This window comes from Colobus angolensis, unplaced genomic scaffold (genome assembly GCF_000951035.1).
Source record: "Colobus angolensis palliatus isolate OR3802 unplaced genomic scaffold, Cang.pa_1.0 Scaffold792, whole genome shotgun sequence".
In the NCBI taxonomy this organism is placed as follows: domain Eukaryota; kingdom Metazoa; phylum Chordata; class Mammalia; order Primates; family Cercopithecidae; genus Colobus; species Colobus angolensis.
The window spans coordinates 20,522-35,261 of NW_012121732.1; the positions used below are offsets into that span (position 1 = coordinate 20,522).

The 14,740-nt window shown below is 43.4% G+C and overlaps 1 protein-coding gene across 1 annotated transcript in view; it reads left to right on the plus strand.

Moving 5' to 3' along the window:
- The window catches only part of RRN3 (RRN3 RNA polymerase I transcription factor homolog (S. cerevisiae)), a 19,327-nt gene extending 4,828 nt beyond the window's left edge, over positions 1–14,499 (plus strand). The window contains exons 3-10 of the mRNA XM_011928741.1: positions 822–960; positions 2,598–2,728; positions 4,386–4,516; positions 5,384–5,568; positions 7,652–7,760; positions 10,541–10,693; positions 12,302–12,389; positions 13,688–14,499. Of these exons, the coding sequence (XP_011784131.1) occupies positions 822–960; positions 2,598–2,728; positions 4,386–4,516; positions 5,384–5,568; positions 7,652–7,760; positions 10,541–10,693; positions 12,302–12,389; positions 13,688–13,849 (1,098 nt within the window). The 3' untranslated portion in view covers positions 13,850–14,499. The remainder of the gene's footprint in view (positions 1–821; positions 961–2,597; positions 2,729–4,385; positions 4,517–5,383; positions 5,569–7,651; positions 7,761–10,540; positions 10,694–12,301; positions 12,390–13,687) is intronic.
- The last annotated feature ends 241 nt before the right edge of the window (positions 14,500–14,740 follow it).

A 14,740-nucleotide genomic window follows, 5' to 3' on the forward strand; every position in this document is an offset into this window, starting at 1 on the left:
TTTTTTTGTATTTTTGTAGAGGTCTCACTGTGTTGCCCAGGCTGGTCTTAAGCTCCTGAGCTCAAGTGATCCTCCTACCTCGTCGGCCTCCCAAAATTTTGGTCATCACAGGCCTGGTCCATTTCTTTGTTTTCCTTTTTTTTTTTGGTGGGGGACGGAGTCTTGCTCTGTTGCCCCTGGAGTGCATGAACTCGGCTCACTGCAGCCTCTTCCACTTCCTGGTTCAAGCTATTTTCCTGCCTCTGCCTCCCGAGTAACTGGAATTATAGGCGTGCGCCACCATGCCTGGCTAATTTTTGTATTTTTAGTAGAGATGGAGTTTTACCATGTTGACCAGGCTGGTCTCAAACTCCTGACGTCAAGTGATCCCCCCCATCTCTGCCTCTCAAAGTGCTGGGATTATAGATGTGAGCTGCTTTGCCCAGCCTCTTTGTTTTATCTTTTAAGGGAAATAATCACCTAAACCACTTTCACATTTAATTTTTTTTTTTTTTTGAGACGGAGTCTCGCTCTGTTGCCCAGGTTGGAGTGGAGTGGCGCGATCTCGGCTCACTGCAAGCTCCGCCTCCTGGGTTCACGCCATTCTCCTGCCTCAGCCTCCCGAGTAGCTGGGACTACAGGCGCCCGCCACTACACCCAGCTAATTTTTTGTATTTTTAGTAGAGATGGGGTTTCACCATGTTAGCAAAGATGGTCTCGATCTCCTGACCTCATGATCCGCCCACCTCGGCCTCCCAAAGTGCTGGGATTACAGGTGTGAACCACTGTGCCCAGCCCACATTGAATTTTTTAATGTTAGTATTTACTTTTTGTCTTCAAAGGATGAAGACGAAGAAACTAAACATGAAACAGAGGTTGGTCCTGCACGGCTCGACCACATGGTGCATCCTGTAGCTGAGCGCCTGGACATCCTGATGTCTTTGGTTTTGTCCTACAGGAAGGACGTCTGCTATGCAGATGGTAAATCACCCTAGCTACTGTTTATTGAACACCTGCAGTGTACCTGGCTTTGTGCTGGGCATTTTCCATCCATTATCTCTAGTACTAATAAAAATCCTGTAAAAATATCTATTGAGGATGAGTTTAAGATGGTTTAAAGAGGTCAAGTTACTTGCCAGTCACATAGCTTGAAATTGGGACTAGGATTCTGGCTGAGTTATATTTGTCTTCCGTCTTTTCACTGATTGTTGTATTGAAAGATTGTGGAGTTTGGCCAGTTTTAGATCAAATTACGCTCAGGTTGCTGAATGCATTTAAGAATAGTGTAGAGGGCACTAATATATGGTGTTCTGTTATGTATTGAGTCTAGAGGGTCTTTCCCTGGCACCGTTGTGGTGCCAGTGTTAGTACTATATGTGCTTCTTGCCTTCATGGAACTTTAAAGGCTTTGCCATGCAAAAACAGATTTTTTTCCCATTCACATTGCTAAGATTTAAGATGAGCTCGGTGAGTCAGAATAATAGAACTGGAATCTGAATTGACTGCATTACTATTGTAACGGTCTTGCTGTTATGAAAATAATACATGTTGATTAGAGAAAATTTGGAAACTACAGGAAAGGATAAAAGCAATTTAAATGGCTACATTTCTTCTATTCAGAGAACCGTTATGAGCATTTTGAAGTTTGATGTTTTTCCCTTTTCTGTTAGCGTGTGTATATGTAGGAGTGAATTTTTTAGTGGATTTGGGGGTCACACTAAACATAAATGTTTCGTAATCTGTCCTTTACATGGATGCTGAAGGTGAACATTTTCTCGTATCATTGCCTGTTTTAAAATAATTGTTGTTGAATCCCAATACCTAGGCCAAGGTGGGAGGATCACCTGAGGCCAGCAGTTCAAGACTAACTAGCCTGGGCAACATAACAAGACCCCATCTCTAAAAAAAAAAATTTAATAGTGAATGTTACTGATCACATGGGTTTAACTGTCTCTTACTGTTTTCACCATTATAAGTAACAGTTATAATGAACATCCTTGTGCCATTATATTCAGTTGTTTACTAGCAGTAAAATGATTGGATCAGAGGTCTTTTGCTACACGAATTGTAGAATTGCCCTTCAGAAGGGTTTGCATTTCTGACCTTGCCACAGTGTGTGAGGTGAGGACCTGCTTCCTTGCAGGTGTTAGATTATTATACTTGGAAAATCTGTGCAAATTAAAAGTAGCATTTTTGTTTTAATCATATTTTAATGGCTAACGTCTTTTTTTTTTTTTTCTTTAATAGACACAGTCTTACTCTGTAACCCAGGCTGGAATGCAGTGGTGGCACGAACATGGTTTAGTGCAGCCTTGACCTCCTGGGCTCAAGCGGTTCATCTGCCTCAGCCTCCCATGTAGCTGGGATCACAGGCATGCCACCATAATGTTTTGATTTTTTGTAGAGACAGAGCCTCACTATGTTGCCCAGGCTGCCCTTGAACTCCTGGGCTCCCTCCCACTTTGGCCTGCCAAAGTGCTGGGATTGCAGGCAGGAGCCACTGTGCCTGGCTGGATAATGTTGTTTTTTAATGGTATTGTGTTCCTTATGAAAAATCTGGCAGATGAAACTTGAAATTATGCCTTTATAAAAACTGAGATGACAAATTTTCTCCGTAGGTAAGGTTGATAACAACAAAACAAAGGATCTGTATCGCGACCTGATAAACATCTTTGACAAACTCCTGTTGCCCACCCATGCCTCCTGCCATGTGCAGTTTTTCATGTTTTACCTGTGTAGTTTCAAATTGGTAAGAATGTGATTAACATTATCTTAACTTATTTTGTTTTTGCTCGAAATTTTTCCCTAAAAACTGGGGTGGATGGAGACCTTGAAGTAAATAATTCTTTTCCTTGAGCTTACTTGCTAGTCTGCTTAATAAAATCGCATACTCTTTTCTTTGTTTTTTTCCTTTCTTTTTTGAGACACAGTCTCGCTCTGCTGCCCACTGCTGCAACCTCTGCCTCTTGGGCTCAAACGACTTACCCTCTCGAGTAGCTGGGACCACAGGTTACCACACCTGGCTAATTTTTGTATTTTTAGTAGAGGCGGGGTTTCACCATGCTGGCCAGGCTGGTCTGGAACTCCTGACCGCAAGTGATCTGCCCGTCTCCTGCCCCCTAAAGCATTGGGATTACAAGTGTGAACCACTGTGCCTGGCTCACATCCCTTCCCATTACACTTGGAGAGAAAACAGATTGCTGCCTCCCAGCCCAGCTAGGTGCTCCGAAAATGTCATCCTGCCTTTTGGTCACTAGGTGGTGCTCTTCCCTTAAGCCTTTCTCTATTAAAATCTCGTGGGGTAATTAACTGTATTTCCTTTATTCTTTCCAAGGGTTAAGTTGGAAAGAGTAGCCCAAACCAACTTATTAATCTAGAATTTTAAAAATGTTAGGCTGTGGATTTTTTTTTTTTTTTTTGGTTGGGGAGAGAATATAGAAAGTTTTTCCTTCTCTGCGGTGGTTTTGTGGCTTCCTAGAGGTCAGGAGAGTGTTGGTCATGGGAAAGGAGGTTGAATTCTGTCTGTCCCCATGGGCACGCCTAGCTTTAGAACAGCGCTATTTAGGAGAATTTGGAAGTTACTCCCTTTGGTGAGAAGCTGTGTCTGTTTTTTTCCATGATTGGCGGAATTACTGAAATACCAGCTGTACGTTAGTCCGTGTTTCTGTTCATGGTTGAGTTCAGTGTGTGCAGAGACTGGAAGGGAGCTTTGCACTCACAGGAGTGCCCCTGTGGAGCTCCATGGGATACGGGTTATTGTTGATCACCAGTTCTGGCTGACATCGGAGTCACTTGAAGAGCTTTTATAATATGCAGATTCCAAAGCCCTGTCACAAACCTATTGAATTTGTACCTCCCAGGTTGAATTTTGTTGTTGTTGTTTTTTATTTTCTTTTGTTTTGTTTGGAGACGGAGTCTCACTCTGTCACCCAGGCTGGAGTGCAATGGCATGATCTCGGCTCACTGCAACCTCTGCTTCCTGGGTTCAAGTGATTATCCTGCCTCAGCCTCCCAAGTAGCTGGGATTGCAGGCACCTGCCACCATGCCTGGCTAATTTTTGTATTCTTAGTAGAGACAGGGTTTCTCCATGTTGGCCTGGCTGGTCTCGAACTCCTGACCTTGGTGATCCACCTGCCTCGGCCTCCCACAGTGCTGGGATTACAGGTGTGAGCCGCTGCGCCCGGCACCAGGTTGATTTTGATGCTTAGCTAGGTTTGGGATCCATCGAATTAACACCTGAGATGCCTTTTGTTTTTAATATTATTCTCTCAACGTGTTTAAAAAATGAAGACCATGGCATACTAGAACTTTTCCCTACATTGGTGAAGTAAAAATCTTAGGATTTTGATAGCCAGATTATCTTAGGCATTAAAAAAGATCACACCGACACCCTCTCTTTTTATAGGGATTTGCAGAGGCATTTTTGGAACATCTCTGGAAAAAATTGCAGGATCCAAGTAATCCTGCCATCATCAGGCAGGCTGCTGGAAATTATATTGGAAGCTTTTTGGCAAGAGCTAAATTTATTCCTCTTATGTAAGTAGCCTAATTTTCCAAGTACTTTTTAATATCATGCTTTAAAAAGAATATAGCATTGTCTCAAGTCAGAAATATCTCCCTTTTTTTGGTATGTTTTTAAAGTGAATAAAATTCCTACTCTGTGCAAGATGTTTATATTTCTAAGCAGTGATTTTAGAATAAAGTGTCTCCTTTTTTTATATATAAAACCCCGTATGTAAGGCTTTTGTCATCTCTTCTGTGTGGTCGCACTTAAAGATCCATTTGTTTTTGTGGATAGAGAACAGTGTTGTATACTGTTTTGATTCTTTTTGTAGGTTTATCATTTTTTTCATTTGCGTTCCAAATCTATTGTATCTGTTAAAGTTGAAGAAAAACCCTTTTAAAGGTAATAGACCTATCTAGAAGGCCAGTTTCTTCCAGTGGCCCGTGAAGGTATCTTTGGACAAGGATGCTGTTGAAACCCTTCCCCAACCACAAAATTATTGACCATAGGACTTGACTAGGATGCATCAGGGAATACTGAAGTCCACCAGACTATCTTTCTCTTAGGAGATGTTGGTGAACTTGTCCTATTTGGCCAGTCACCCTAAGAGGGTGCCTTTGAGATGGTTAGGAGAACCTGCTTTCCATTCCTTGGGACGTCCTTAGGGGCTCACCTGTTCCTAGAAGGTCAGAGCTACTCTGCCTTGTAATTGGAAGGTTGTCTTCCTGCGCACCCATCTATATCCTTCCTTTCTTTGCTTTTCCTCTGTGCCCATAGGTATTATTTAAAGAAACCTGTGAACTTAGCGTGGTTTGTAATGAAAGGCAGTTGTGTGTTTTTATGTTATTCTGGTTTTTTTTATGAAGTATAAAGTTAACTTGAATTTTTCTTTTCTCTAGTACTGTAAAATCGTGCCTAGATCTTTTGGTTAACTGGCTGCACATATACCTTAATAACCAGGATTCGGGAACAAAGGCATTCTGCGACGTTGCTCTCCATGGACCATTTTACTCAGCCTGCCAAGCTGTGTTCTACACCTTTGTTTTTAGACACAAGCAGCTTTTGAGCAGAAACCTGAAAGAAGGTCAGTGTTGTGGGAGTGCGGGACTGGATTTTCTTGTGTTCTTGTCACCCTTAGAGTGGTGATTCTTTACTTTTTTGAGATTTTTATTAAAAACTCTGGATTCGGCCGGGCGCGGTGGCTCAAGCCTGTAATCCCAGCACTTTGGGAGGCCGAGACGGGTGGATCACGAGGTCAGGAGATCGAGACCATCCTCGCCAACATGGTGAAACCCCGTCTCTACTAAAAAATACAAAAAACTAGCCGGGCGAGGTGGTGGGCGCCTGTAGTCCCAGCTACTCCGGAGGCTGAGGCAGGAGAATGGCGTAAACCCGGGAGGCGGAGCTTACAGTGAGCTGAGATCCGGCCACTGCACTCCAGCCCGGGCGGCAGAGCGAGACTCCATCTCAAAAAAAAAAACAAAAAAAACAAAAAAAACTCTGGATTCAGAAAACTGCATGTACACTCAAACTTTTAATAATAATTTCAAGCAGCTCATAGGCCCCTGCAAACCCCTTAAGATGGATTTGAGGTTAAGAAAGAGGTTTCTGCTTTTGAAGGTTTGAAATGTGAAGATGTCTCCAGAGGTGAGGCTGAGCCCTGGGCTGTGCCAGCGCCCTGTACAAAGCTTCAGGTGGATGCACCTTCTCTTTGTTGTCCTTGTAACAGCCCAGTAAATGGCAGGTATTCTCCCTTTACAGACAGCACCAAAGCGCAGGGAAGTCATTTTCCCAAGATCACATGGTTATTGGCAGGATTAGAAAACCGAAGCCAAGTTCAGCTGAGCCTAAAGTTTGGGTTTGTATAGATTAAACTCTGCCTGAAGCCTTGAGACTTAATTCACCAGTATTGCTTTGCAAATTTCTAATAGTTACTTATAATTCAAATCTGTCAGTTGAAACTTAGTAGATTAGTGTATTTTAGTTGAAGAGAGTCTCCAAGAACAGTGTTTATAAGTCATTGTAAATTGTTCTGTTTATGTTTATGAATAATTCACATGGTTTTGTGGGCCACTTCCTCTCAAGCAGGGTCCCTCAACCTCACACGATTGACATTTGGGTGCATCATCCTTCATTGTTGGGGGCTGTCCTCTGCACTGTAGGATGTTTAACAGCCTCCGCCTACTAGCTGCCAACAGCAGTCCCCGACCACCCCCAGTTGTGACAACTAAAACTGTCTCCAGACCCTGCCATGTGTCCTCTGCGGGGGACACAGTCTCCTTGGGTTAACAGCCAGAGCTCTAAACTGAAAGTTGTACGTGTTGCGTTATATATATTTACCTACATTCTACATGCTTCTAAAAAGTTGTTGTATGAACTAGTCGGATGAGGTTTTATCACAAGGTAAGTAAATACAAGCTCTGCTTTTCTTCGCATAAATTAATGCCAGGAATCTGAATTGAAGATCTTGTTTTTGTAAGCTGTGACATCCCATTTAGGTAATTTTTATCAAAGTATGCATCAAAGAAACTCCTAAGAAAATACACTTAAGTACAAGTTGGTCAGCTTGCCTCTTAAAATAAATGTGATGTCTTTCTTTTACTCATGTAGGAGAGAATTTATTCATTAAGAAAGTGGTTTCTGTCTAAATTTGCCTTCTGTTGATGTAGAAGGCACATTTGGAGTTCTCTTGTTCAGAAAAAAAAAACCAAAAAAAACTACAAATGACTACTGTGTACCTGAAAACAGCGCTCAGCTTCACTAATGAGACGTGCAAGCTAGAATCAAATTGCTGTTTTGTTTTGTTGCCTGTAATGATCGTTAGTTGAAAGCAAATCACAAGGTATTTTTTCCCCTCTGTATTAACTCAGCGTATACTGAGCTTACAAACGTATGAACTTCCAATTGTCATGGAATCTTACAGCCTGCTACTTCCTGAGTTTTCTTTAGAGAAGCTGCCTTGGTGATCAATGAATGTGGTTAGCCTAGTGAGACTCTTCTGGGCCATAGATGGTGTGACTATCTGCATGGACCTTTATTTAAAGCATTTCTGCAAGTGTTTTTTTTTTTTTTTTAATGTGTGATAATTTGTGCTTTTAAAGATATCTTACACTTTTCACTTATATTTGTACCTCTAAAAAAACTTCTGTTTTTTTTTTTAACCAAAGGTTTGCGGTATCTCCAGAGTCTGAATTTTCAGCGGATAGTGATGAGCCAGCTAAATCCCCTGAAGGTTTGCCTGCCCTCGGTGGTTAATTTTTTTGCTGCAATCACAAAGTAAGTTATTTACACTTTCTTGATGGGAGTTATTTAAAATATTTTTATTTATGTTTATCTAGTATTATAAGAGTCTTAAATTTCTGTGAAATTAGTAACATTATAAAAGGCCAGGTATGGTGGCTGACACCTATAATCTCAACATTTTGGGAGGCTGAGGTGGGAGGATTGCTTGAGGCCAGAAGTTAATGACCAGCCTGAGCAACATAGTGAGACCCTGTCTCTACAAAACATTTAAAAAAATTAGCTGGGTGTGGTGGCCTGTGCCTGTAGTCCCCACTACTCAGGAGGCTGAGGTAGGAGGATCACTTGATCCCAGGAGGTCAAGGATGCTGTGAGCCCTGATTATACCACTGCACTCCAGTCTGGGCTCCAGAATGAGGCCCTGTCTCTTAAACAAAAACAACCCAGTCCTTGCAGGAAATGCTGTAATACAGCTATTGTTTTTGTACTTTAATTGCATTTGAAATTGCTACTACTTCTTATTCCAAAGGGCATAATTCAGCAGAAGCCTAGGCACTTTGAAATAAGTAAGGCAGCCAGTAAGCTGAGAGGGGCAAAGCCATAGATGCTTATTAGAGTGACTCCTGTAAACAGTAACAGAAATAAACTGGACGTGAGGCAAATGTTGACCAGTAAGAGATTGGTTTAGAGAGTACTGTTCTCTCAGGTCTGGTAGCTATGGCTAATTCATAGCCTTTCCTCTGTGCCAGGCAGTTCTCACCACTTGACGTAGAACTCATTTGATCCTCAGACAACCCTCTAGGATGAAACCCTGTTTATCAGTGGGGAGGTGGAGGTACAGAGAGGTGAAATCACTTACCTGAAGTCACAGAGCTAGATTGGCGGCACAGATTTAAATGTAGCCTGACTCCTTTGTAAGCTTTCACTAAGTTACTCTGCTTTATGGAGAAAGTGAATTGGAGAATTGAGTATTTAATGAGGATATTCAGTCCGGATCATAGCCTATAATCTTCAACAGGTAAGGGCCAGCAGCTTGCTGAGCTCCTTCAGCCTCTTTAGTTCTCCTTTGCTAGGCATCTGGTTCAAGGTAACCTCTCTTCTGAGATCTCAATGATAGTAAAGGATTAGGAAAAGGCATCAAGAGACCGACAAGCAGCAGCGGTGAGCGGGTGGAGGCTTCAGCACGTTGGTTAAGATGGTGAGCAGCTTGAAGAGTGAGGACGGATGAAGAAAGCAGAGGCCGCTGCCCTAGTATATTCTTGGGGTGGGGACAGAGGACTGCATTTGTGAACCACCTGGTCCAGGGGCTCTCGATTTGGGGTTGGCATGCGCATTGGAGGTACAGAGTGTGATGCCATGTGAGGCTGAGAGCAGGGGAATGAAATAAAGGTCTCTGCCTAGGTACAGATATGGTAAATAAAGGTGTGTACCATTCTGTAGCTGTTGCTTTTGCCTGCTTGACAGTTTTGAGATTGAACCATATTGACACAAAGCTTTATTTTGATTTTAACTGCTGTGTTATGTTCTGGGAATCTTTTTTATTGAATCTTTGTTGGGATTTCATCTGTTAGTTTTTGTCTTTTTTTTTCCGAGACAAGGTCTTGCTCTGTCACCCAGAGTGGAGTGCAGTGGCGCAGTCTTAGCTCGTTACAAGCACCGCCTCCCGGGCTCATGCGGTTCTCATGCCTCAGCCTCCCGAGTAGCTGGGTCTACAGGCACCTGCCACCACGCCCAGCTAATTTTTGTATTTTTAGTAGAGATGGGGTTTCACCATGTTGACCAGGCTGGTCTCAAACTCCTGAGCTCAAGTGAACCACCTGCCTTAGCCTCCCAAAGTGCTGGGATTACAGGTGTGAGCCACCGTGCCCGGCTGGCTGTGTTCATGTTTTAGTGCTCAGGAACATTCTTGTGTGTGTGTCCTTGTGTGTGGACACATGCTTCCTTGTCACACACCTGGAAGTGCGGTCAGCTGCGGGGTTGTAGGAGATGCAGATCTTCAACTTTACCTGATAGTGCAAACCACCCTCCAGTGTGGTTTGTGTCCTCCACCAGGAGGAGGGGTCAAGTGCCGTGAGCCTCGGCTAACAGGACAGAAACCGAAGTATGTGACTTGAAGTTGCCATGGTGACCTGAGAACCTGAGGTGGAGAGTGACAGAAGCGAGATCTAAGTCCTCATCTTGGAGAAGCTGTCCAATAAATAATTTTTCAAGTTGCTCAATCGTTTAGAGACAACTACCAGAAAAATTAAAAACATAATTGTCTTTTTTAATTTTATGCTTTCTTCTATGCATTTAACTGTTCTCACTCAGCATGTCTAGCCTGTTTCTGAGGTCATGACTTAGTCAACCCCGTGTCCCTCCTTCAGTAAAGGCTTATTTCTTCTTCAGTGCTTCTTCAGCAAGTCTCTTCACCAACCACTCTTTCCTCCTGAGTAACTCCTGAATCCCTTTTCCACCAACCCTCTAATTCTTTTGCAAACAGTAAAAATAAAGACACCTATAGTTACGGAATCTAAGAGTTTTGCCTTGCGAACAGTTATTTTTAATGAGTAATAGCTATTACTCAGTAAAATCTAAGCCCAGTTTTGCATTCTGAGTGATAGCCACATTTTCTTTCTCCTTAGCAAACTTGAAAATAGAAGACCCAGAGAACAGTACTCTAGAAGTGTTACTTTCTGCTTTATATTGTTATTTTTACTAGCACTTGTTATGTTCAGCAGTTTCTCTGTGGTGGGTACAGTTGTCACACGCAGCTCACATCTGCACAGAGTCACTTCAGCATGTTAATGCCTCTGTGTTGTGTTTTTGTTCCACAGTAAGTACCAGCTTGTCTTCTGCTACACCATCATTGACAGGAACAATCGCCAGATGCTGCCAGTCATTAGAAGTACCGCTGGAGGAGACTCAGTGCAGACCTGCACAAACCCGCTGGACACCTTCTTCCCCTTTGATCCCTGTGTGCTGAAAAGGTAGGTACTTTAAACCTTGACGCTGGAGGAGGTGGATTTATACGTGATACATGTTTACTTTTCCCAAGATTGGGATTTAGGGCTCTTCACTGGAAGTGGCCCTTCCTCGCTGTTGATGAGTGTCTCGTGGTCTCCCTGCGTATATTTCACAGGCCCAAAGTAGAGGATGCCTAGCAGGACTTGCCGAGTGGTGGAGGCACCCCAGAGTTGTTAGATCTTTGCCTCACTAGGAGCCAGATTGATACCAAGGGTTTTTGTTTTATTTTTTATTTTTCTTTAAACTGTTACTTAAACATATAAGGTTATGGGGATAACAGTGCCAGGGTAGGGGAGGGTACTGTCTTTTCTTGCTGCATAATTTTCTGTCAAGTGCCTTGTTCCTTCCTCTAGAAACCACATCCCATTCTATTGCACAGGATAAACAAAAAACAAACGATTGGCTGAGCACAATGGCTCACGCTTGTAATCCCAGCACTTTGGGAGGCTGAGGTGTGCAGATCACTTGAGGTTAGGAGTTCGAGACCAGCCTAGCCAAGATGGTAAAACCCTGTCTCTACTAAAAATACAAAAATTAGCTGGGTATGGTGGCAGGTGCCTGTAATCCCAGCTACTCGGGAGGCTGAGGCAGGAGAATCACTTGAACACGGGAGGTGTAGGTTGCAGCAGTGAGCTGAGATTGCACCATTGCACTCCAGCCTGGGCAACAGAGTGAGACTCTGTCTCAAAAAAAAAAAAAAAAAAACACACACACACACGATTTATGTAGATGAATTGTTCTAGAAAACCACTGGGCCGGCCTTAACTTGGCACTTGTATAAGGAAGCAGGATTTTTGCTTATTATGGTTTCTAAAATAACTAGCAGCATCATGACCATCTGGGATTGTCTGGTCCCTGAAGTCTTGGTTGACTGAAACCAGATTAGTTGTTTTTCCTAGACTTACTTTTCAGCAAATTACTACAGAAATATAAAAAAGAGAGTTCCAGAATATTAGTTTCATCTTCATTTGGATATACTATATATAACTGACTTGTCAGTCTTTGTAAAGTTTAGAAACAATTTCCCTTGAAAATGGAAAGATGAAAAATGGTAGTTCAATACTCCATTGGTGTGAGTGAATGAACTCTTATACAGAAAGAGCCACATTGGTTACAGCATTTACATAGAGGGTTTTTTTGTTGTTGTTGTTTGAGATGGAGTCTTGCTCTGTTGCCCAGGCTGGAGTGCAGTGGCATGATCTCGGCTCACTGCAAGCTCCGCCTCCCAGGTTCATGCCATTCTGCCACAGCCTCCCAAGTAGCTGGGACTACAGGTGCCCGCCACCAAGCCTGGCTAATTTTTTGTATTTTTGGTAGAGACGGGATTTCACCGTGTTAGCCAGGATGGTCTCGATCTCCTGACCTTGTGATCCGCCCGCCTCGGCCTTCCAAAGTGCTGGAATTACGGGCGTGAGCCACCGCGCCCAGCCGGGTTTTTTTAATGTAATTATTTGAGCTGTAGTTTTCACTTCTTGGTTTTGGGTAATAGGTCTTGTGAGAAAAGATCCAAACTAGCTTTGACTTCTGCTGAAGTATTTAAGTTGACTTTGAAATGTGATCTTTGTTGACAGGTCAAAGCAATTCATTGATCCTATTTATCAGATATGGGAAGGCATGAGTGCTGAAGAGCTACAGGAATTCAAGAAACCCATGAAAAAGGTCAGTTTGTGTTTGATTGAGCACACTCTCTCGGAATCTTCTTTCTGGTTTCATGTCACAGTCAGACAGTAAGCGGCAAGTCGTTCATGCATGTAATTCCCTCACTTTAGGGGGTCAAGGCCAGAGGATTGCTTGAGACCAGCCTGGGCAATGCAGCGGCACCCTGTTTCTACAAAAAAATTTTAAATTATCTGGGTGTGGTGGTGCACACCTGTAGTCCCAGCTCCTCTGGAGGCTGAGGTGGGAGGTCAAGGCTGCAGTGAGCTGTAAATGCAGTTCGGCACTCCAGCCTGGGCGACAGAGCAAGACTCTGTTCTCTTTAAAAAAGCACACCGAAACCGTGTCTTACTCCTTCTGCCTTTATGAAATTCCAAACCCAGGTTTTGTTGTTATGTAGAGTCTGTGGCTTTTTTTGATAAGTTGCTTAAACGAGACACCTCACATATTGACATATGAGAAGCGAAGGTTAATTACAAATTAGCTGACCAAATTTAGATCTTTGCTACTTGCACATTCTCACCAAGTAACAATCTCCAGTTGACTCATGTTAAAATTGCCCCAGCAGTTTCCATTGGTTTTATATATCTTCATGGATGGGTGGCGAAGACGCAGGTTGCAACATACCCTCCAGGTCACACGAGGCAGAGCTGAGACAGTTACAGTTAGAGAGGAAAGTTAGAATCCAGTGATGAAGAATTTTGCTGCTCTGTTGCTTGGGAGCACATTTGTTTTTGCATTAAAAGCAGCTTCAAGATGGCTTTTTTGTTGTTGTTTTTAATAAGGAACCATTGGAAAGCTCATTTCATCTTTTTCTTTATGTTTCGCGTTTGTCGAGGGGTGTGTAATTCATTCACATTGTGTTAGGTACAAGAGCTCTAACACTGGGCAAGAATGACTCATCATGTTTCCTGTCCCCACTGAGCTTCAAATCTGTTTGCAAGTCAGACTTTAAACAAATGATTACAACGTGTGATGAGCAGGTATATGGGTATGTTGGTAAGAAGGAAGTGCTTCTCAGAGGGAGCTTTGTTCTGTTCTGTTTTGTTTGTTTTTTTAGGGACATGGTCCCGCTGTGTTGCCCAGGCTAGATTCGGAACTCTTGAACTCAAGCAGTCCTCCCACCTCAGCCTCCCGAGTAGCTGGGGCTACAGGCGTGTGCCACTACACTGGCTTTCTTTTGAAATTAAGATACTTTCTTCACCATCTTTACAGACCTAACACCTTCCTGAGGAAGGAATTGTTGAAAGCTTTTCAGTCAGCACTGGTGATCTTACTGATGAGTTCTGATGTTTCTGCAGGAGATAGTGGAAGATGAAGATGATGACTTTCTGAAAGGTGAAGTGCCCCAGAATGATACCGTGATTGGGATCACACCGAGCTCCTCGGACGCGCATTTCCGAAGTCCTTCAAGTAGTGTGGGCTCCCCACCCGTGTTGTACATGCAACCCAGTCCCCTCTGACCGCAGAGATTTGTGACTGAGATGTGACATTTGGGATTCCCCATCACCCGTCATGCACTCAGCACCCAGCTTGTGCCATTGGGCATTGATGGCACTGAACTAGAATGAGTGCCTGCCTTGGCTGTGGCACTGCCAGCTTAGACTGAATCAGGCATCTGAAGACTGGGTGTTTTTTTTTTGTTCCCCTTACAGACAAAATGAAAAGACTGACTGTCATGTGCAATATTTTACAGTGCGGTTGATGATACATTTGGAAGGATTTGCTTGTTTAATATGTACATTTTTTGTGTGTTAATAGCTTTTTGACACAGTTACCAGGTAATTTCTAATGTAGGCAGCAGACTGTTTTCATGGGTCGCTGTTCTGACATGGGTTTTGTCAGATCCGTGGTCCTGGGATTTTGCTGATCAGCTTTCAGTGAAGAATCCTCTAGGATAAAACACCTATTTAAAGACTTGAACTAGAAAGTATTTATTTTGGCTACATTGTTCACCTTCTGCTGTATTGGCATTTGTCTGTTGGGATTTCAAGGGAGTGTAGAGAAGATAGAAGGAAAGCCGAGAGCTTGCGTGACGTGGTCTGGGACAGAGTTGGAGCTGGCACTGAAGAAGATCTCCAGGGACTTCAGAGACCAATAGAAGGCCATAAGGGGCCGGGCGCAGTGGCTCAAGCCTGTAATCCCAGCACTTTGGGAGGCCGAGACGGGTGGGTCACGAGGTCAGGAGATCGAGACCATCCTGGCTAACACCGTGAAACCCCATCTCTACTAAAAAGTACAAAAAACTAGCCGGGCGAGGTGGTGGGCACCTGTAGTCCCAGCTACTCGGGAGGCTGAGGCAGGAGAATGGTGGGAACCCGGGAGGCGGAGCTTGCAGTGAGCTGAGATCTGGC